The 24,178-nt window shown below is 41.3% G+C and overlaps 1 protein-coding gene across 1 annotated transcript in view; it reads left to right on the forward strand.

Moving 5' to 3' along the window:
• The window catches only part of LOC142490717 (uncharacterized), a 51,049-nt gene that overhangs the window by 11,453 nt on the left and 15,418 nt on the right, over window positions 1-24,178 (forward strand). Inside the window, exons 3-4 of the mRNA XM_075593133.1 lie at window positions 18,499-18,576; window positions 18,942-19,513. Coding sequence (XP_075449248.1) covers window positions 18,499-18,576; window positions 18,942-19,513 — 650 coding nt within the window. The remainder of the gene's footprint in view (window positions 1-18,498; window positions 18,577-18,941; window positions 19,514-24,178) is intronic.

The raw sequence follows: 24,178 nt of genomic DNA on the forward strand, positions 1-24,178 counted from the left end.
CACATAAACCACATTTGACTGGTTTATGTAATATATATTTTCTGAAGCACTTTAGAACCACAGGAACTATTCAAGATAATTCAGGCTACTTAGATATTGAACATGTGAAAGCACTTTGCTGTCATCACAAATTAACAAAAATGAATATTTTCTTTCTTAGAAATGTAAAACAGAAAATGCAGGTTTAATATCAGATAATCTACTTACTTAATGATCCTAACTTTTTTGCTATTAAAATACCATTCATTTAATAGTTATTAAAAAAATGTATACTATCAAGTCTATAAGATCCTTCAGAAATATGTTGTCTTTTGTGTATATCACAGTGTAGTACTACAGTATACTAAGCAATAATTAAAATGCATTTACATATTTAATATCAGGCTTCTTTATTTTAAATGAGGCAAAACATTACTTTTTTAAATTTAGTTAAAACCAGTTCTAAGAAACCAGGTCAAAATCTTATCCTTAAATCAAAACTACAATCATGCTTAGGGGCCTATTCACTAAACTGTGATAAAATCAGTGCATTGCTGATCGACTTTGCATTTTTATTGCGCTATGAAACATGTTGGTAAAAACGGTATTCACAAAGAAGAAATCCATTTTTTTTTAAAAGTTTGTTTAAAAAATGCAGCATCAAAGTGCTATCGCGCTATAAATCCAATCGATCAGCAACTGATTCAACCTGCAGCCAGTAAGAGCTGCATGGAGAGGCTACACATCAAAGAATGGCTCTTACAGGCGATCGTTCAGTTTCAATATTAAAACTATTGTGCGGGAGCATGGGGTCTCCTGAGCTGAACCGCATTAATTTTAACCTCGGGGACCCTCTACTTCCCGAGTTACAGGCCCCGGTATGGGGTGCCAGTATCCCCCTGCAACACCCTTGTAGGGATCCCCGGATACCTCCTGGAGACCCCCAGACACCACCAGACACCACCTGGAGACCCCCAGACACCTGCAGGGACACCCTGTAAATACCCGGACACCTATGAGGACCTCCAGGTAACCCCCAGATACAAAAAACAGCGCAAAACCGCATAGTGAAGTATATCAAAATATAATTGAATATAAAGAAGGTGAGTATTAGGCGCTCATCAGGTAAAGAGAACAAGCACATTGAGGGCAAATAGCACAACAGGTTACCACACTGCAGCAGGTATCATGGGTCACTGGCAATCACAGCTGAAAAGAATTGTGGAATCAGCCTCACGTCCTCAGTGGAAGGTGCTGCTGGAACTCCGTCTGTCCGGTGGTCTTGGTCTCATCAGTGGAGGATTCCTCTCTGGGATATCAGCGTGTGTGCATGCACACAGCAGGATAACGTCGCAGCCGAATGATGTCACAGCGACAAAGATGGTAGTCTCTTCCGCACACGTGGTATGCAGATCAGTCCAAAGCGGAACAAAGTCCCGATCTCGCCAAAGTAATGAGTGTACAGCTTAGAGTCACAAACTCAGTGACTAAGGGCTCTATGCAGTAAGCGGCGAAAAAGTGCTTTCGGCAAGTGTTGGCGATAGCCATGATTTTGCCGATTTGCCCTCGCAGTATTCAGTAAGGGCCGAATCCATGGCGATCCCTGCCGAATCACTGCGAAAGCAAAACGCCGATGAGCCACCGATAAATAAACCTGGCTCCCGATAACCTGCCGATAGGCATTTCTACCGATATGTGTTTGCAGCAGAGAGAGACCAGCCGCGCTCTCTGCACAGACATCGGCAAAATAAAAACATATCAAAACAACTTTTACTAATAGTGTACATGTGCAGGGGGTCTCCGTAGCTGAACCGCATTGGTTTCAGGTCCAGGGACCCCCTGATTCCTGAGATACAGGCCCCTTTAGGGGGTGCCGGTATCCCTCTGCTTTTTTTACATTCCGCAGTCACGTGATCGGGACCTTTAAATGTAGAGGGATATCGGCACCTCATAAAGGGGCCTATATCTCGGGAAGCAGGGGGTCCCCAGACCTAAAACCAAAGCGGTTCAGCTCCGGAGACCCTCTGCACATCTACACTATGAGTAAAACACATATATATAAATAAACACTCATTCCTTACCTTTGCGGCTATGTGCTATGGTAACGAAGCAGCATGAATGTATTTTTAATAATAGTGTACTGTGAGCAGGGGGTCCCCTGAGCTGAACCGCGTTGCTTTGTGGACCAGGGACCCCCTGCTTCCCGAGTTACAGGCCCCGGTATGTGTCATTGGGTGGCAGTGTTGCCGCCATCTTTGTAGCGTCCCATTCGCGCCGTGTCCGCTATAAATATGGCAGCGACACTGTAACCGATGCCCCATACCGGGGCCTGTAACTCGGGAAGCAGGGGGTCTCTGAGCCACAAATCAATGCTGTTCAGCTCAGGAGCCCCCATGCTTTCGCACAATATTTTTAAAATACATAAATGCTGCATCATTACCATATGAATAGCCGCTAAGGAAATGAAGGGGTTAAGGCAGAATAGCATGTTTATTGGGGACATTTGCCCCCAATAAACATTGCAATAAACAACATACACCCCCTGTGTATTTAAAATACATAAACAACAATAAATACATTAAAACATATAGCATTCACCCATTTCCGGCTGCCACGATGAAGGCCATCCTCATCTTCATCCTGGCCATGCCCCCTCTGCTGCTGCAAAACAGACACAAGAATGAAAACATCCAATGTAATGTCCCCTAACCCCTTAATCACCATAGCGGTTATAAACCGCTGCAGTCATTAAGGGGTTAACCCACCCTCACCCACCACTCGGGAGGCCTACATACCCTCCCACACTAACCCCCCACCCCATGAGGCCTAACCACCCTCACCCACTACCCACAAGGGAGGCCTACCCACATACCCTTGAGGCCAATACTCGCTCCCCCCACCCCCAGTACCCACAATAAAAACAATATACTGCCCCACAATACACATCATTCTATTTATTAAATACATTACCCACCCCCTGTGCCCCCTCATAAATACATGATTTATCCTTTTACATACAGGGTTCATACCCCAGCCCCACGCGAGTCCCCGGCGGGCTGGCGGATAGACCATGTGACAGAGGCTTGGGGGAGAACAGATGTGACGTCATTGAAAGCCTGTCACATGGTACTAGAGCCAATCAGAGTAGGGATAGACTTCCCACGCTCTGATTGGCTACCGTACCATGTGAGGATGGCCATGTTTCTTTTCATGACGTCATCTTAAAGGCAATTGAAGCAGAGCCATTCTGATTGGCTGTGCTTTCATTGCCTTTAAGTGACATCATCATTTTTTTTTCTCAGCCAGGCAATGAAACAGCCACCCACTTTTATTACTGGCAAGGACTATTTGGCGTTCATCTCCTGTTCAATTGCTTCCCCATCCCCAGCAGCTTCGGCTGTTTCATTGCCTGGCACCTGCGAGCTTCCTTCCCCTGTCTCGGCTCTCAGCGGTGACGTCACGTGGTCTCGCGAGACCTGAGGTCCGCGTGACTGTCCCAGGGAGGCCTCGGCGGTTAGAGCTCTGGTGATCCTCCATTTATGAGCCTATACGTCTGCAGACGAGTGAGGCAGCTGGCGGTGTGATACTACAGGAGAGGAGCTTCCATGCGGTGCAGCAGCACACGGACGGTGTGGTGAATCCTCCTTTCCTACCCAGGCCACGGAGGGCTGTGTGATTGATATACAGGCTTTATTATTCAGCAGTGCTGTAAGTAGGGTTTCAGTTTTAGCCCCACTGGACGCCATCACTTTAATAGTGTGTTCCCTGCCCAACAAGCAATTGTTTGTTGTTTTTATATGTGTATTTTTAATTATATATTAAATTACTGTCTATATTTGTATACTATATCAGTGATTGTTTGTTTGTATATTGTTGCGCTATGATCTTTTTTCTCTTTTCTTCTCTTTTATGTTGTGTTCTTAAATGTTTGTTTGTCTGAGATTGCATAGAGGACACTTCCATGGAACTCATCCCAACTCTTTGAATTGGAATATATTTGGTCAGATTTTCTTTCTTTTTTGGCGCCGGTTTATCTTTATTTATTGTCATTTTTTGGTTTGTGTCACCCATTGTTCCTGGCAGCCTTTGCCTAATATTTTAGGAGTTTATATATTATTAGTTGTTAATATACACTAATTTTTGTATTTTAAGCATTAACGCTGTTCCCACTGCCCTTTCCCTTTATCTGTTTGGGGAAGAGGCTTCTCCCCACTGTAGTTCAGCAGCCTTCCAGCCTCCAGGCTCTTGGGGAGAGTGGAGAGCAAAACAGGAAATCAGTCTTACATACCTGATTTCTAATTAGCATGACAGGTGACAGAAATCAGGCAGCAGACAAACTCTGGTCTGGATCTCTCATCCCTCAGTTCCAGCGCTTGCCAAACTGTGGGATGGAGTGCATGTATTATAAGGCTGCACTCCCAGGCCAAACAGGATAGAAACTGTTCAGTATCCTGGGAGCCCTATATATGGAAATTATTACCATCCCCTGGTTTCTGTCACAGTATGTATGTATGTATGTATGTATGTATGTATGTATGTATGTCTAGGTCGATATATACATACAGGGTAAGAAATGATGTTGTTTTAAAAGCTTGATTTGCTGTGTTTAAAATTCTTTTGGATATGCTGCTATGCATAAATGTGTGTGTCATGTATTTTAAAATTAGATAGATGTAATTGTTCCTATTGTATGGTGTACTTTAGGTCAGGGTGAGGCTTGCTTTTGTATATTGTATTCTTGTTGGTACTTATATTTTCTCAAAGCCTAATTTGTTCTGTTCAACACTTGAATTAGTTTCTGTTAGAAATAAGAGAAAATCATGAAAATGCTCACTTATCCCACTGTAGGGTTTTGTTAGGCTGTCAGAATGGTGTTAAAACTGTGAATTATCTTCTTTAAGAAATCAATACATCTCTCTGCAGTAAATGTAATATGTGTAGTTTTAAATCTGTACAAATACATTGGGGAAGATGTATCAATGTAAGGGTTTCTTACATTAGACTCAAATTGTTAGCCAGAAAAGTTCACGCTTTGAAACACATACAAGATGAAACAGTGTTTCACATAGAGGCAGAGTTTAATGCATCTATTTATTATCTACATGTCATGTAACTCCTCCCTAATCACAAACTGACACACAGACTATTATACTCTATAAACTGTGAGATCACTAATCCGTGCGGTCTGACATGGAAGCCCCTTTGAAATTAATGGAGCTTCCGTGTCAGACCTCATGGATTGGCAAACTCGCAGTTTATAGAATATACCCTATGGTGAAAAATTATGACCAAATACCTTACTGCATTGATGCAAAGAAATGCAGGGAGATGATGATGATGCAATTTGCATTAAGTGTGCTCCAAATTTGCTTTGATACATCATTCCCATCGTCTATCAATTTAGCACAGCACAATTTACAGCAAATTGTTAATTCTCAGAAGTCTACAATTTTAGAAATATAGAAATATACAATAATTTTCAGCTGTTCATTCGGAAAACTAGTGCCAATTTAGCTGGGATTCACAAGAGGTAATTGGCTGTTCAGATGAATGAAATGTGAGGGAAAAAAACTGTATTTTCTATTGAAAACCGCTTCTTCTAAAGCGCATCTAAAAAAAGTGACAAAAAGCTTGATTTCTACTTGGTTTAGAAGCACAATGACCAAAGGTGGTACTAATTCCATCCCCAGTCTTCTACTGTATATGGGTTTTGCTTTCTCAGCTTGGCCCACATTTCAGGTTCTGGATTTTACATGAAATACCAATCTCACCACTCCTGAGATAGTGTTAAAAAAAATGTGAGTGGCTGAATCCACAGCATCTTCACCTCTTGATACCAATAAAGAAAGTACAGTTCCAAAGCGCGGGGAAAACATTTCAGGCGAGGAGAATCCTGCTTGTGTAGCCAAAACTACAAAGACAAACAAATTCATCAAAATGTAAGTCTCCTCTAGGACAGAGGTACAAAGTAGAGCTCTACTCACAATAAATGAAGAATTGCATTGTGAACATGTAACAGCCAAGAACAGAGAAGAAACAACGTTTCAGGTCCCATGTGAAAGGTCCAAGATTGCATTGTGAACTTGTGAATAGAGCTGCTCTACTTTGTACCTCTGTCGCAGAGGAAACCTCCAATAAAGAACCATCCATTTAAATGAATAGAATATTTTCTTTGATACATACTGTACATATGCAGCCACCATTATCCGATCACTTGCCTGGGTAAAAACTAAGGCATCGCACAGTAAATGCCTCACTATTTCTGTGAGATTCCTAATAGCCCATTAGATTAACAGCGCATGGGTCCCTGCAGTCCCCTTAGTTTGAATGGGACTGCAGGGCTCCCTGCTGTGTTAATCCGATGGGCCATTAGGAATCTCACAGAAATGTTGAGGCATGTTGAGGCATTTACTGTGAGATTGCACCAGATATTCCAAGGCAAATGCTCTAATACTGGTGAAGTGATCTAATACTGGTGGCTGCATCTGAACTGTGCAGTTTGTTTGTCCCAGAATGACTCAGCATTTGCCTTGATACATAGGGTACATGATCTACATCTACATTGAAACGCATGGAGCTCCAATGGCGGCTTATGGGACCCTGCAAAATGGTGCCTGAAAAGGCGGGAAAATTACACAAAGGGCTATAATCACTAAAGAACTATTAACCCTTGTACTCCCGGATGGACCCTAGTGTGTTTGTGATGCAGACACTGATTAAACCAGATATTACAATAAAGCATGGGAACAGGGGAATACACATTTTCATGTCATAACAAGGGTTAAATCACATTTCTGGACCTCAGCCCAGTTAACCCCTTCTCTCCCTGGTGAGGTCAGGGGATGGCCAAATGGGGTGCAACCCCTTTAATACCGGGCCACCCCCTTTCTCCCTCTACAGTAGTACAGCATGTTTTTGAGAACCCTTCTACATTGATTTCTTATATTGGTTCATCATGTGTGTGTATATATATACTTATATATATATATATATATATATATATTTCTCTGTATATAAATATATATATAGTTGCATGATGATGCCACTGTACAAATGAATGGGTGAAGGGTGGGTATCGGGCCAGTGTGGCTTAACCCCTTTAATTACCTTTGCGGTTATTACCCGATAAGGTGTTTAAGGGTTTACATAGTTACATAGTTACATAGTAGATGAGGTTGAAAAAAGACGTACGTCCATCAAGTTCAACCTATGCTAAATTTAGACAACAGATACTTTATTCTATATCTATACTTACTTATTGATCCAGAGGATGGCAAACAAAAAACCCCATTAAGGGGAAAAATTAATTCCTTCCTGACTCCAAGAATTGTCAATCGGATTAATCCCTGGATCAACATCCTTCCCATGTATACTTATTTGGTATATCCCTGTATACCTTTCCCATCTAAAAAGATGTCCAACCTTTTTGTGAACAAATCTATTGTATCTGCCATCACAGTCTCCATGGGTAATGAATTCCACATTTTAACTGCCCTTACTGTAAAGAACCCTTTCCTTTGTTGCTGGTGAATTTTCCTTTCCTACAACCTTAAGGGATGGCCCAGAGTCCTTTGTACTTCCCGTGGGATGAATAGTTCTTTTGAAAGCTCCTTGTATTGTCCCTGAATATATTTGTATATAGTTATCATATCCCCTCTTCGACGCCTCTTTTCTAATGTAAATAAATCCTAATTTAGCTAGCCTCTCCTCATAAGTTAGAATGTCCATCCCCTTTATTAATTTGGTGGCTCTTCTCTGCACTCTCTCTAGTTCCATAATGTCTTTTCTTAGGATTGGTGCCCAAAATTGTACTCCATATTCAAGGTGTGGTCTTACTAATGCTTTGTAAAGGGGCATAATTATGTTTACTTCCCTTCCATCCATTGCCCGTTTGATGCAAGATATGATCTTGTTTGCCTTTGCAGCTACTGCATGACATTGGGCACTATTGCTTAGCCTGCTGTCTACAAGCACTCCTAAATCCTTCTCCATCAAGGATTCCCCCAATATATCTCCATTTAATTTGTAAGTCGCCTTTTTATTCTTGCATCCCAAATGCATAACCTTACATTTATCTGTATTAAACCTCATTTGCCATTTACCTGCCCACGTTTCCAGTCTCTCCAAGTCCTTCTGAAGAGAAATTACATCCTGCTCTGATTCTATTACCTTACACAATTTAGTATCATCAGCAAAGATGGAGACTTTGCTCTCGATCCCAACTTCAAGGTCATTAATAAACAAGTTAAAAAGCAGGGGTCCCAGTACCGATCCTTGAGGTACTCCACTCACGACTTTAGCCCAACCTGAAAAAGTTCCATTTATGACAACCCTCTGTTGTCTGTCCTTTAACCAGTTTTCAATCCAGGTGCATATATTATTACTGAGTCCAATTTTCTTTATTTTGTACACCAACCTCTTGTGTGAAACCGTATCAAAAGCCTTAGCAAAATCTAAGTAGACCACATCAACTGCATTACCCTGGTCTAAATTCCTACATACCTCCTCAAAGAAACAAATAAGGTTAGTTTGGCAAGATCTATCCTTCATAAATCCATGCTGACTATTACTAATAATTTTGTTTTCCATTAGGTATTCCTGAATATTATCTAGTATTAAACCTTCAAGTAGTTTCCCTACTATTGAAGTCAGGCTTACAGGTCTGTAATTCCCCAGGTGTGATCTAGATCCCTTTTAAAATATAGGCACCACATCTGCTTTACGCCAATCTTGTGGTACTGAGCCTGTGGAAATGGAGTCCTTGAATATTAAATATAATTGTTTTGCTATTACTGAGCTTAACTCCTTGAGAACTCTTGGATGTATGCCATCGGGGCCAGGTGCCTTATTTACTTTAATTTTTTCAAGTCGCTTATGAACTTCTTCCTCAGTTAACCAATTGGTCATTAATATGGAGGTTGTGGCTTCCTCCTGTGGCGCTACTATTGAACTTGATTCTTCCCTGGTAAAAACAGAGGCAAAGAATTTATTTAATACCGCTCTTTTTTCCTTATCTCCAATAATCTGCCTACCCATCTCACACTGAAAGGGTCCTATATTTTCTTTTCTCATTTTTTTGTTATTAAGGTACTTAAAGAACTTTTTAGGGTTGACCTTACTTTCTATTGCAACCCTTTTTTCATTATCCATTTTTGCTAATTTAATTGCCCTTTTGCAATTTTTGTTACATGCCTTATAATTCTGATACGATGTCTCTGTCCCTTCTGACTTAAAGAATCTAAACGCCTTCCTCTTCTTGTCCATTTCCTCCCCTACCTGTTTATTTAGCCACATTGGTTTTGACTTATTTCTTTTATACTTATTACCTAAGTGTATACACTGATAAGTGTGCTTTTCTAACAATGTTTTAAAGACTGCCCATTTATCTTCTACATTTTTCCCTGCAAAAACATCATCCCATTGTATTACTACTAGATTAGACCTCAGTTTATTAAAATCTGCCTTTCTAAAGTTTAAAGTCTTTGTTGAGCCCAAGTGATCTGTTTTTTGATAATTTATTTCAAATGAGACCATGTTATGATCACTGTTACCCAAATGTTCCAGGACTTGAATATTTGTTATTACTTCTACATTGTTTGATATGATCAAATCCAGAACTGCCCCTCTCCTGGTTGGTTCCTCAATAATTTGGGTCATATAATTATCTTTAAGCACCCCCAAAAACCTGTTTCCTTTTGTTGTAACGCTAATCTCATTGCCCCAGTCTATGTCTGGATAATTAAAAACCCCCATTATGCAAACATGACCCAGTTTTGATGCCTTCTCCATTTGCAAATGTATTTTAGCTTCCTCAATCTCACAGATATTTGGTGGTTTGTAGCATATACCCACAAACATTTTCTTTATACTTTTACCTCCACTGCTAATTTCTATCCACAAGGTCTCTACATTTTCATCATTCCCTTCATAGACATCATCCCTTATAATAGGTTTTAGATCTGGTTTAACATATAGACATACTCCACCTCCCCTTCTATTTGTTCGATCATTCCGAAAAAGAGAATACCCCTTTAAATTAACTGTCCAGTCATGAGTTTCATCCCACCATGTTTCAGTAATGCCTATGATATCATACTGCTCCCTTGTAGCTATTAATTCAAGCTTCCCCATTTTATCTGTCAGGCTTCTTGCATTAGCAAGCATGCATTTAAGTTTTTTTTCAGCCTGTACTATTATCTTATCTGCTCCTTCCTTTCTGCTCCTACTTGGTTTAGTCTTTAGAAGTTTTCTAGTATTATCTCTATTTACTATGGGTATCTCACTGCTTGTCAAACTTGCACTTGCCCCCATTCTACCTCCATACCAACTTGTATCCTCATCTATTCCATTTAGTTCATTATCTGTTTCATTCCCCTCCCCCCTCCATCCTAGTTTAAAATCTCCTCCAACCTTTTTAGCATTCTCCCCCCTAGCACAGAAGATCCCTCTTTATTGAGGTGCAATCCGTCCCTAGAATATAGATGGCACCTCTCAGAAAAGGAGTCCCAGTGCTCTAAAAACCCAAACCCCTCCTTCCTACACCACTTTCTTAGCCATGCATTAACCTCCCTGATCTCTGACTGTCTCCCTGCGGTAGCGCATGGCACTGGTAGTATTTCAGAAAATACAACCTTGGAGGTCCTTGCCTTACGCTTTTGGCCTAGATCCCTGTAATCCTTTTTTAGGACCCTCCATCTTTCTCTAACTTTGTCATTGGTGCCAACATGTACCAAGACCGCCGGGTCAATCCCAGCCCCCCCCCCAACAATCTGTCTACCCGATCCGCAATGTGCCGATCCCGAGCACCCGGGAGACAACAAACTGTTCGATTCATGCGGTCCTGGCAACAGATTGCCCTATCTACCTTCCTAATAATGGAGTCCCCTACCACCACAATATTTCTTTGCATCTGAGCATCCTGAGTCCCCACTGTGCTGGAGGAACTATTCCCCTGGCTGCTAGAGGAATTAGTCTCCCCCAGCCTTGCCATTTCTGCCCCAACATTCCCAATATCTTCACTCAACATGGCAAATCTATTGGGATGTGTCAGCTCAGAAACGATGTGTCAGCTCAGCCTCTCCCTATTGCCCCTGCTTCCCCTTCTAACTGTCACCCAGCTACCTACCTGCTCCTCACTAACAGCAACTAAGCTACCTACCTGCTCTACACTAAAAGTGCCACCATCTGCACCACTAGTCAAAGCAAGGGCCTGCTCAGTGAGCTCTAATTCCCTTTCAAGATTGCCAATGTCCCTCAATATTGCAAGTTGCCTCTTCAGATCAGCAATCTCTGATTCTAAAGAGACCACCTGCTCACACTTCTCACAGCGGTATGCTCCTTTGAACAGCTGCTCCAAGTGCACATACATGTGGCAAGATGTGCATTGAGTGGCATTTTCAAATCTGCTCATTCTAGCAACTATGAAGTTTAGAAGTAATAACAGTAAACTGTACTTCAATAAACTATACCTTGTTTAACTGCTTCCTTGTTTAAACTGCTTCTGGTTCTAACTGCACACACTTTAACCAACCAGCACTTTAACCAACCAGCACTTCAATCAACCACACAGATCAATCAGTACACGCAAGCTCAGGATTCGTTAGAAGCCTCTGTTTAAATAGGGACACCCACCAGGTGTGTTAGGTTATCAATTAACTAACCCCACCCACTGCAGGTGTGTTAGGCCAGCCAATTAACCAACCACACCGACTCTGCCTCAGGCAGGAGAAAGGGAAAAAAAAGTTACAGGCTTCAAATTACAGCACACTTTAAAAATAGATTAGCCCACTGCACACTCCCCAAAAACAGCCACCCCTGCTAGCATACCCAGTACTTCCCTTTCCGTCTGGTTCTAACTGCACACACTTTAATCAACTACACAGATCAATCAGTACACGCAAGCTCAGGATTCGTTAGAAGCCTCTGTTTAAATAGGGACACCCACCAGGTATGTTAGGTTATCAATTAACTAAACCCACCCACTGCAGGTGTGTTAGGCCAGCCAATTAACCAACCACACCCACTCTGCCTCAGGCAGGAGAATGGGAAAAAAAAGTTACAGGCTTTAAATTACAGCACACTTTAAAAAAAGATTAACCCACTGCACACTCCCCAAAAACAGCCACCCCTGCTAGTATACCTAGTACTTCCCTTTCCTTCTGGTTCTAACTGCACACACTTTAACCAACCAGCACTTCAATCAACCACACAGATCAATCAGTACACGCAAGCTCCTCGCAAGGTTTAATTGATATCTGAATGTAATTGCAATGTATTGGCTATGTATTGGCTATGTATTTTGTGGACAACGAAAGACAAGGATGTTGCTGGCGACGGGGGCTTCTTATTGATGAGGTCAGTAGTACTTTATTTATTTTAATATGATAGTTAATGTGTTTAATAATGGGCAAATAATCTATTATCCGTATCTGGATAATATTTATTTTGCACATTATTGTACTGTATGTGTTGGGGGGTGGGATGTATGTATTGAATGTATAGGCCAGGTTTATTTCTTTTACATTCAGGGTTTGTTCCTTAGTTCTATGTGAGACCTCTGGAGACCACCTGCGGTCTCCTCGGGTATCTCACGGGTATCAGGCTGGTAGTTTCATGGGTGACACCTGCGGGGATGAAGCGGTGGCCTCACATCTGTGGGGGCACCGCGGACCCGTAGTCTGCGGGGATGAAATGGTGGTCCCACATCCGTGGGGGCACCGCGGACCCGTAGTGAGCACTCGTAAGGCTAAGGCCCCGCTCCCTCAGTCAGCGCGCCCGCACTGCAGACAGGAGGGGCGCTGACAGACACAGACCGCGATATGCGGTCTGTAGGGAGCGGGAGCCGGAGCAGGATGTGGGTGCGAGTGGGAGGCTTGAGCGGGAGGGGGGGCGTGGCTTGAGCGGAGGGACCCACTACTCTCCCCCCCTCCCTCCACGGGCTTGGGCTGGAGCTGATGATGGAAGGTAATCAAAAGCAACACACACACAGGCACTCATACACACACACACACACACACGCAGGCACTCATACACACACACACAGGTGGGTGGGTAGCGGGAGGCCTTAACCCCTTCATGACCGTAGCGGTATTATCTGCAATGGTCGTGAAGGGGTTAAGTGCACCCGCAACCCCCCCGCAAGCCCTAAACAAACAACAAGGGCCAAATACCCTCTTCACCCACCCTGCTACCCACAATAAAGCTGGCAGGGTGGGTTAAGCCCTTCATTGCCTTAGCGGTTATCCGCTAAGTTAATGAAGTGGGCTTTACATGCATTTTTCCTGCCTCGGATGCATGCCAGGGGGCTTCGGTGCGGGTATCAGCTCCGGAGACCCCCGGCATCAATCACAGACAGGAAAAAGGGCTGATTTTTTCTAAGTGTCGACCTTGCCGATGCTTCTCCTCCACCAACTTGCCAACTTTAGTTGGCGGGCTGGATTGGCGCTAAATTCTCAATTCTGCAGTGCCGATCAGCAGCGAAAAGCTGATCGGGGCTACTAGAATACAGCCGATTTCAAAAAGTGTCGATAAGTGCCGAAAAGTGGCTTATCGCCACCCAGCTGCCGATAAGTTTTTATCTGCAACCAAAATAGCCGATTTTTCCCACTTATCGGCGCTTACTGAATCGGGAAGGCAATTTTGCAGAAAAAATGGCGAAAAACGGCTTATCGGCGCTTACTGCATGAGGCCATAAATCACCAAGCATAAGGGGCTAAAATCGTAGCAATAGAAGAGCATTATCCTATGCGTTTCGTAGCAATTGCTACTTCATCATGGAATAATTTAGCAATGGCTATCGTCAGCATTAAATACACCCCCCGCCTTCCGTATTGGACGGTCGCTGGAGGTAACTGCCAATCGGGTTAAAATGGGCTGCAATCCATGCAAGCTGACAGCCCTTGCTAATTACTAAACATGAATACATTTTATTAGAACATAGCACTCAAACAACAAAGGGAATAGAATAAAAAACGGAATAGAATAAAAACCTAGACGTATGCCTAGAAAGAAGGGAAAGAAATGTTAATAACAATACATAATCATTTCTAAAAAACGTCAAAATCGGAAATTATATAAACCTATTAATAAAAATATAAAAAATGCAATTGAACAGAGAGAAAGGAGATTCACCTAAGGATTACTCAGTATAGGGCCCAGACATCTATGTCCTCATTTAACCCCTTAGGGGACATCTAACTTAAAGATCCAAAAGGTTTCTTGAGTAGAGAGTTTCTTAATTCTATCACCCCTTCTCCTATCACAGGGTATTTGTTGAATAACTCTAAATGTCAAATAAGAGGGGTCTTTATTTTGATGCAATAGAAAGTGCCGTGACACACTATGTTTTTCATATCCACTTCTGATATTTCTGATGTGTTCTTTAATGCGTATTTTAAGGCAACGTTTAGTTCTGCCAACGTACTGTAAACCACAGGTACATTCATGTACATACACTATATACATAGAGGTACATTGTATAAAATCTTTTACAATGAATACTTCTTTAGATCTCCTACAGATCACTTGATTTCTATCTGGTTGCATAAACTTGCAAATGGAGCATTTACCACAGGTATGATTGCCACTGGCTTACCACTTAACCAATTTTTGGAGAGTCCATTACAAGTCCATTATAAGGTGGCTCCGGTCAAGACACTTCCATGTGGCACCCTAGGTTCCAGGAGTATGTCCCCTAAATGCACCGCACAAGGTTTCTGCTAGAGGCGGGGGACATAGTAGACCACTGGTGGGTTGAGGGAGAGTTCAGCCCAGAGGAATCCGCAGAGGCTTTAAGGCACAGGGAGTATGAGATCCACCTAGGAATAGTGCAGCCTATGGGGGGGAACCCCGAACATTGTCTTGGCCCAGTTCCAGATATGCAAAATAGAAAACAAGCATTAAACATTGAAATACATTTAAAAAATCTACTTTTTTTAAGATGAAAAATATTGGCAGCGCCTCTTTTTTTGTAAATAAAGTTATAACTAGTAGTCATCCAATAAGTCGATGGACCTCAGGGAAGAGCCCTTGTATGCCTCAAAAGTCTATTGATGCTGTCTCTCACAGTTTTCATAAGAAGACGGGTAGATTTAAAATTGCACTTAACTTCCTACAAAATTGTTCTCCCTAAATTTGCTGGAAGAGCCTTCTTGTATTTAAAGCAGAACAAGATAAGGATCACATGAACATCCGCTCCCACTTGGGAGCGGATGTTCATGTGATCCTTATCTTGTTCTGCTGCTGTCTGAGAGGATCTGCTACACCACCGGAGGCCAAACGGGAGATGCTTCTGGCAGCGTCAGGGAAGCAGCTGGAAGGAGGGGGATCAGGACGTTGTCTTATCGTGAGTAGAAGCTACTCCACACTGGGCATAGCTGGGGCTATGGGGACTTAGGGCCTCATGCAGTAAGCGTCGATTATGTGAAATCGGCAATCTTACCGATTAGTCATGTTATTGGCGATTTTTCCTCTCCGTATGCTGTAAGTGCCGAATACATTCAAAATCAACCCGAAAACAAATCCGCCCACTCTCACGATGATTAGCCGATCACACACAGGTGTATCGGCGTGCGTGGCGGGGTGCTGATAGGTTGCCCAATCACAAATCTTGCTGAATCAGGCGAAACAAGCATGTATTGGATTGCGCGCCATATTTAAAGGCAACGTGTACTGCTAATCATTCTCTGTGTTGTTGGGAGTGAGAGAGAGAGAGACGCACAGAGCTGGCTGATTGAACATTTGCATATTGACTGAGAGACTTGTTGTGTATTGGGTGAGCTTTGTCCATTGTTGTTTTGTTTACATCTTTGTCTTGTTTTATATGTGGAAGTGTTTCGTGTGATTGGCTGTACATTTATTGTCTGTTTTTTGTGAGTGCTGGAAGTATGCCCGCAAAGCGTGAGAAGAGTGATGCTGGTGGGAGTGGGAGTGCTACTCGTGCGAGTACGCGTCGGAGTGAACGTACTGTTCAGGGGAGTGATGTTGCTGGTGCACCGAGTGGTGTTGCTGGGAGTGCTGGTGCTGGGAGTGGGAGTGGTGTAGCTGGGAGTGGGAGTGCTGTTGCTGGGAGTGCTGTTGCTGGGAGTGGGAGTGCTGTTGCTGGGAGTGGGAGTGCTGTTGCTGGGAGTGGGAGTGCTGTTGCTGGGAGTGGGAGTGCTGTTGCTGGGAGTGGGAGTGCTGGTGCTAGGAGTGGGAGTGCTGGTGCTAGGAGTGGGAGTGCTGGTGCTGTGAGTGCTGCTGGTGGCGCAGTTGCTGATGGGGTGTCTGGTGGTGGCGTGCTTGCTGGTGGCCAGCTTTTGGAGGCTCTTCCATTGGAAGAAGGAGAGTCCAGTCAGCACCAGCCAAGCTCTGACCCTAAACCTGCTCGGAAGAAACGTGTGGAGAAGCCACGTAATCCTCGCTTCAATGACCAGGAAAATACAGCTCTTGTCACTGGCATTCTGGAGCACTATGACAGTATATATGGACATTTACTAGGTAAGTGTACCTTTACATTTATTATTCAAATACATGTGATCCTAGGTCATCTGAGTTTTGTTCATATGAAAATATGGGTTCAGAATATCTTTCTATGTTAATTAGTCTGGAAACACAGCTTTTTATCATGCCTTACAAGGACAACTAATCACAGGCGGTCAATTTGCAATAACTGCATACAATATGAATGCAACCTTGCTTACATGTATAGGTTTAGTAGTGAATGCTCATGTGCTTCACATATTACACCTAAAACAGCATGTTTGCTATCTCTTGGAACAGCTAGCAGTGTAGGAAACTGGTGCTTCTATTATTATTAATTTACCTCATATATTTTATATGTTTTTCAAGGGCGGACAAGTTCAGCAAGCAGAAAACAAATGTGGGACACAATAGTCATTGGTGTCAATGCGTGTGGGAATCATGTGAGGGACAAGCGGAATTGTCACAAGAGATTTGATGATATTAGGTCCAAATTGAAAAATAAAATACAACACCAACGCGTGCATGCTACTGGCACTGGAGGTGGGCCGACACCACAACGTCTCATATTAAGTCCATTGGAGGAGCTGCTTCGGGCAAAATTACTTCCCGTCGTCGTGGAAGGCTTACCTGGTGACAGGGATATTGGAATTTATCCCTCACAATTTCCACCAGGTGAGAAATATTACTGTACTAGGCGTGTCGTTGCTTACAGTTATTTTGCATATTTACACTGCTTTTTATACTGTCTTCACAATATAAGCATACCTGCATCTATATATGTATATGTCTGATTCTGTATATATATATATTTCAAAATAGACATATATGTTGTAGTCCTACTAAAAGCAGTAACTAATATAGCACGTGCCATTGCGTGCTCATTAACATGTGAATTCCCAAAATGCATTGCTGCAGTGGAAGCAATTGATGGTGGGCGAAGATGGGGAACAACAGGGTAGTACACATGTGTAACACATGTTAATGAGAAATTATTACTAGCTACAGGTACAGAACAGAAATATGTAGAATATTATTGTGTATTTTATTTATTTTACTCCGACAAACATGACATTACTGCCTATTTTAAGCATGCATCAAATATATTGCATGCAACGGCCTACAAACATCACTTGCACTAACACATCTATAGTTGTTAATGAAAAGGTCCATTTTTGCTTTAAGTCATATACAGACAGCAAAATGAGGCACACGTATCATATGTTATGTCATTGTTTTCATAACTTAAAAACTGCACACGACTATTTAGCTCATCTACCATTGTGTTAAAGCAGCTGCAATTAATATCTCATCACAGCATACACTTCAACAGAGGGGGTGGGGTTCAGCACACACACTAATTACAGCCTCATTTTAGGGTCAACATAGTTCACACCATTTTCACCTGTTTCAAGTAATTGAAAGGTGTGGCTGATTAGGCTTTTTGGGGAAGGGAATACCGTTCTTACAACCTGACTAGCACAACTGAAGTTAATCACACTCATTTGAAAGCTTAACTTTAGCTACTAACTCATTACTTATCAAAGCGTACGTCACACATTAGTTCACTCATATCTATAGTTGAACTACTACTATCAACGACACATTATCACACACTGCATGTGTTGTCTTGTTGAGTCACAGCCACATTCAGGTGTGCCACATCTTATATTAATGTACCACACATATCCTCTACCAAAAACAACACTTTTTGCAATATGACCACCTTCATGATAACCATTGTGAATGGTCATCTCATGATAGTTATGTACATTATGATACTGATATCACTACACAACATATGATTTTTATGTACAAATTTAATCTATTTATCCTCACGCATTACTGCAGAAACATAGTATGTTTTATGTTAGGGAACTCAAAAGTTCTAAGTACACAGGCATGTACATTGTTATTACAACTATTTATGTTCACTTTCACACACACATTTTGGGTTAAGGAACTGATGCTGTTACGTACTCATAAATACAGAACATACAATAACTGTTTGTTCAATATTTACACATGTAAATGTAAAACTTATGTTATTGTTATATATAGTTGCCCCTGAAGGACATGTGTCACCTGAGACGGAACAAGTGTCTTCACCTGGGTCAGCCAGCTCAACACACCTAGAAGGTGAGTGTATCAGTTGGTGGCCATATAATATGTGCTCTTCTATATGTTATGTTGTCATGTTCATTATTTGTTTTGCACATCTTCTTTAAATAGGATTACTTAGTGTCAGTGAAAATGAAGTGTAAGGCAACTTGTATTGTGTTAGTGATGTTAACTATCATGTAGGAGTTGTGAGTTTACAGCAAGTTTTCATTCACTCATATTTCATACTGAGTCCAAACATTATTCTTAAGTCAAGGTAGTTTTTAATGTGAGGTTATAAAACGTATGGAAACATGTTAGTTGTTACTTATGACACAGTAGAATTACATAGTAACACAGCAGAGATTAACATGCCATTTAATAATGTGTACATTTATTTGTAGAACATGATGAAGAGGATTATGATGATGATGATGATGATGATGATGATGCCGCCGCCGCCGCCATAGACACACAAATACAAGCAAGTGACCATGAAGAGGTTCCAATTGAAACTGTTTTACCGCCAAATCGTCCAGCAAATACCACATACGATGCAATTGTAGCTTCTGAGGGAAAAATTGTGGAAGCAGAAAATCGTCGCCATTCTGACCTGATGACAGTGCTGGAAAGGATGATTGCACTGCAGGAAGAAACAGTTTCACAATTGGCACATCTCCACAGAGTCTTCATTGAAGTGCCTAAACAGTTGCAAAAAATCAACACCTCATTCGAAGCATTAGTTGTTCAGCAAACACAAGCTAATTACTTGAGAATGACTAATGTACCACAATTCAACATCAACACGTCACAGGCAGGATCCTTACATGCTGGGCAGTTTTCACCACATTCATCTGATCTTCATTCACCAGGCCCGAATGTTACCGGTCAAGTAGCAGACATTGCTGTGCAGGTTCCTGTCGACATCCTACCGCTGCCATCTGTACAAAATCAGCAGCTGACACCTACAAAGGAGGCGACAAAAACAAAACAAGACACACATGAAACAGACCAACCATCACTTGTGCAGTGTCTACCAACTTGCTCACATGTGTCAGTGGGCACAAGCCCTGTCGGTGAGTCACTGGCCACAAGCCCTGTAGGTGAATCACTGCCCAAAAGCCCTGTAAGTGAATCACTGCCCAAAAGCCCTGTAGGTGAATCACTGCCCAAAAGCCCTGTAGGTGAATCACTGCCCAAAAGCCCTGTAGGTGAATCACTGCCCAAAAGCCCTGTAAGTGAATCACTGCTCAAAAGCCCTGTAAGTGAATCACTGCCCAAAAGCCCTGTAGGTGAATCACTGCCCAAAAGCCCTGTAGGTGAATCACTGCCCAAAAGCCCTGTAGGTGAGTCACTGCCCAAAAGCCCTGTAGGTGAGTCACTGCCCAAAAGCCCTGTAGGTGAGTTACTGGCCACAAGCCCTGCCCGTGAAGTGCCAGAGGCCACTTAAAGTGGCTCTGTTGTGGCTAAAGTTGGTGGCAAACGAAAAAGGAAAATTCAAGAGACAACAAGCAGGCCTGTTACTCGCTCTCAAAAGGAACAAAAAAAATAAATTTTATAATTCACTAAATATGTCTTTGGCCTTGTTTTGTTGACTTCAGATTATCTAATTAATATTGTATGTATGCTGAAGACTGTGTTGTTTCCAAACTTTCAAATATGTTCTTGTACACGTGAAGTTTTGGAAATGTAAACACTCCTAATTAATGAATAGTGTTATAAATATTTATGTTTTAATCGTCTGTTCAGTAATGGTCCACCAGGAGCCAGTTGCTAAGTTTAGAGAAGCTGCCATTGACTTTGCAGCAAAACATTGCATTTGGGTGTGTTAATTGATGTAATCATTGCATGTGCATATTATTCACATGCAATTATAAAAGCACCTATTTAACTGCAAACATCTTTCTTGTACGTGTACAGCAGGATTTTGTGTTAAATATTACTTACCTTTGCTGGCCATTGTAATGTTGTCCTTTAATCATTTATGTGTTCTTGTTTCAAGAACATCTCTGAATTTATACTAATATATATGTAGTATGTATGCATATATGCACACACACACACACACACACACACACACTGTGTGTGTGTGTGTGTGTGTGTGTATGTATATATAGTACTATCTAAACTGGTATAGATGTATTTACAAAAAACATACACTTCATGCTTCCTTGTGAAAACACAGTATTTTAATAATACAGGCCTAATGTTTGAGAACTATACTAAGTGTGAGCCTCTAACATTGTGCGCAAACAAATGTTTATTACTTAATTCACTCATGTTTATCACCATTTAAATAGGTTTCCTACAAGGCCTACTTACTGCCATCAATATGTTGTGTGTGCTCCTGCAATATAAAAAAAAAAAAAAAAAAAAAATATATATACTGGTATATATATATATATATACACATACACACACATACACACAATATACATATAGTACAATATACACTTTATATATATATATTTATGAGAGAGAGATATTTATATATATATATATATAGAGACACACGTATTTAAACTCATGCAGACAGGGAGTTAACCAGACTTTCAAATACACACAGAAATGTATGTGGGAAAAAAACCTTTCATTTTGCAGGTGTGTGTATTTACTGATATGGCTGTCTAAGCACTATTTTCACACAGTGCTCTTTGTTATTTTTCAAGAAAACTCTATGTTACTGAATTAAAAGTGTAGGAATGTTTTCAGAAACGAGATAAAAAAAGGATACATGTTTGTCCCACATGCGGCTATCACAAACCACAAATTTTCAAGCAATTAAAACTACAAATCCAATTGGCGTTTGAAATAAGGAGTTACAGTTTATAGTTTTGTTGACCTTGAAAAGGAAACAGCAATTTGTTAGCCATTGAGTAGTTTCATTTTGATGAGCAAAGAACAAATACCTGCACACATCTTTTTCGCTAATTTGCAATGGCTGAAGAATTCGTGAAAAATATGAATCCGAATTTAGGCTATAAATACATGGTGTCAGAAGCTATTTTGAGAACAAGCGGACACCAAGCAAGCACACGCCAAATCTATGATTTGATTAGAGCAAAATATCCTTATTACCAAGACCGTCGGCATGAGCGCAATTTTAATTCCTCAATAAGATTCACTTTATCAACTAATGACTTTTTTGAACGTGTGCAGGATAAGCTAGAAGACAACTATGGTTTCTGGAAGATTGCCAAAGAAAAACATTTCACCGTGAAAGAGGGCACATATATTGTGGTTAAAGGCATATTTATTCCTAATGCCAATAGCAATGGATCCGCTACTACTGTTCCGTGTGAATCGATACCTGCTGCAATATCTGCACCCTCCATTCCTGAAACCCACATTGTACAACAACAAAACTACTATGATTATGTACCAAGCCTTTCAGCTGAAAATGCATTGGAATGGGTACCCGAAGAAATGAACCTACCTCCCGACCAATTGTTTGAAGAAAGCAGTGGCGATTCCTATGAGCGCTTCATGGAGGAGATGTGTGTCATACTGGATTCAGCGGGTGGGTCAAGCGTGGATGAAAAAGCCTTGCATTTCTGGAGCGACCAGTTGCAGCCAGACGAAGAGTTAATTCTAGAAGAATGGTAAATATAACAACCGTTATGAGTTGACTCTGCGTTTAAATGTTTTTTTTTTTTGTAACCACCATTTTCTCTTTCAATGCGTGGATACAGCGTAACATTGCAGACTGCATAACATGTAGCGATCACAAAGAAATTGTTTCCGAATACAATATAGTAGAACCTGAAAGAGTAGTACACATTGCTGACGGAATAAATATACGTACTTTCCTATCCCTTTAAACATATTAGCAACATTTTACCATATCTATAACACATACCTGTTTTGTTATCATGCTACATCTACAACATTTAAAAGCGGGTCCACCACGTATGACGTGGGACCCTTGTCATGGCCCAAGGCGTCCTTAAAAAGGATTACGGATGTAAGTCCCGCCCCCAAGCGACGTGCGCGCCTCAAAGCCTATTGGCTGTCATGTTTTGTTATAGTAACGGTAACTGCAGTGTGTCATGTGTGCGGCTCAGTGTTTGTAGGCGTCAACTGGGCGTTAGCCGAATGTTAATTGAGTGGGAGGAGTGTTAGCGTGCGTTTCACGCTGGTTTAACATGACGTCACACGTATTGCATTTGCGCATTGTGTTATCGGCCGTCCTTTCTGTCCAAACACGTCTGTTTAAAAAGAATACAGATGTACTCGTTTAGAACGAATGTAGTTTCGTATTCATTGTATTTGAAATAAAGATTTTATGTTTAATGGTATTTTCAAGATGTATTGAACGCACAACGTACGCTTTGTTTTGCGCATGCGCTAACAGTTAGTGCAGCCAAGCGTGAAGTGCGTGCGCACACTAAGATGTGCGCGCACATTTTTCAGTATACAGGCAACGTTCACATCATATACATAGTTATGCCTGCTACAAATTTAAAGAAACATTACATACTGATGTACACTTGTAGTTCTAACATATAAGTGAGTGACGTGTGTATGTACACAATCATATAGAGCTGTGTAACGCGTTGTCACGGATACATATATAGTAAGGTGCCATATTTGACCATCATGTGTTTGCTGTATTTCAGAGATGTCGGGGAAGATACAATCGGATCAATGTATGATTTCAGAAGAGTCTACCTTTATATGAGATGATTGTGAGGAGGAGCCACCGACTACTATACTACATATGGAACTAATTTTATATTGCTTGCAGCGCTTATTAACAAACAATTAAAAATGTGATACCCTTATGCCTATATTGCATAAGCACTTAATTAACATAATGATGTTGCAAAATAGTGCCTCATGATTTTTTAATGAGTGTTCTTTAATGACTACTATCATTTTATGGCATGGTGTGTTTTATATATAACAACCATTGCCACTCTGCTAACACATTTGTGAATTCTATTGTGTAATGGAACGTATGACTGTCGAAACTATGTAACAATAATAATAAGAATAATAATAATAATTATAATATGAGCATGTTCATGTATAGCGCTGCTAGTTGTACACAGCGCTTTACAGACACATTTTTCTGGCTGAGGTCCCTGGCCCGTGGAACTTACAATTTATTTTTTGCCGCCTGAGGCACAGGGAGATAAAGTGACTTGCCCAAGGTCACAAAGAGCCAACACCGGGAATTGAACCAGACTCCCCTGCTTCAAACTCTCAGTGCCAGTGTGTGTCTTTACTCACTGAGCCACTCCTTCTCCCAATGTAAAGGACACTTACAACCAACTAGCCATTTCTTGTTAAAAATCTCTTGTTACATGGGTATGTTGATAAAATGGTTTGGGACTGTAGCAAATAATGTTATTGGCCAGATGTTGTGGTCCCCTACAATGCATGATGTTCTGAATATGACATCAACATCATGTAATGAAGTACGTTTCTGTGTATATTTCATTAACCTAACTAACTATAGTTTACTGTGTTTATTAAACGTTCTAAAAATACATAGTATAGTCAATATGATGATATAAGCTACCATAATAAAGCTGGTGTTATCATTTGTCGGTGTTATACATGGATCCTACACAAATTGATACAGACACAAACAGTTGTCTTAAAAAGTGTGTCTATGCTACTGTGCACGTGATTG

Source organism: Ascaphus truei, chromosome 3 (genome assembly GCF_040206685.1).
Source record: "Ascaphus truei isolate aAscTru1 chromosome 3, aAscTru1.hap1, whole genome shotgun sequence".
Lineage (NCBI taxonomy): Eukaryota > Metazoa > Chordata > Amphibia > Anura > Ascaphidae > Ascaphus > Ascaphus truei.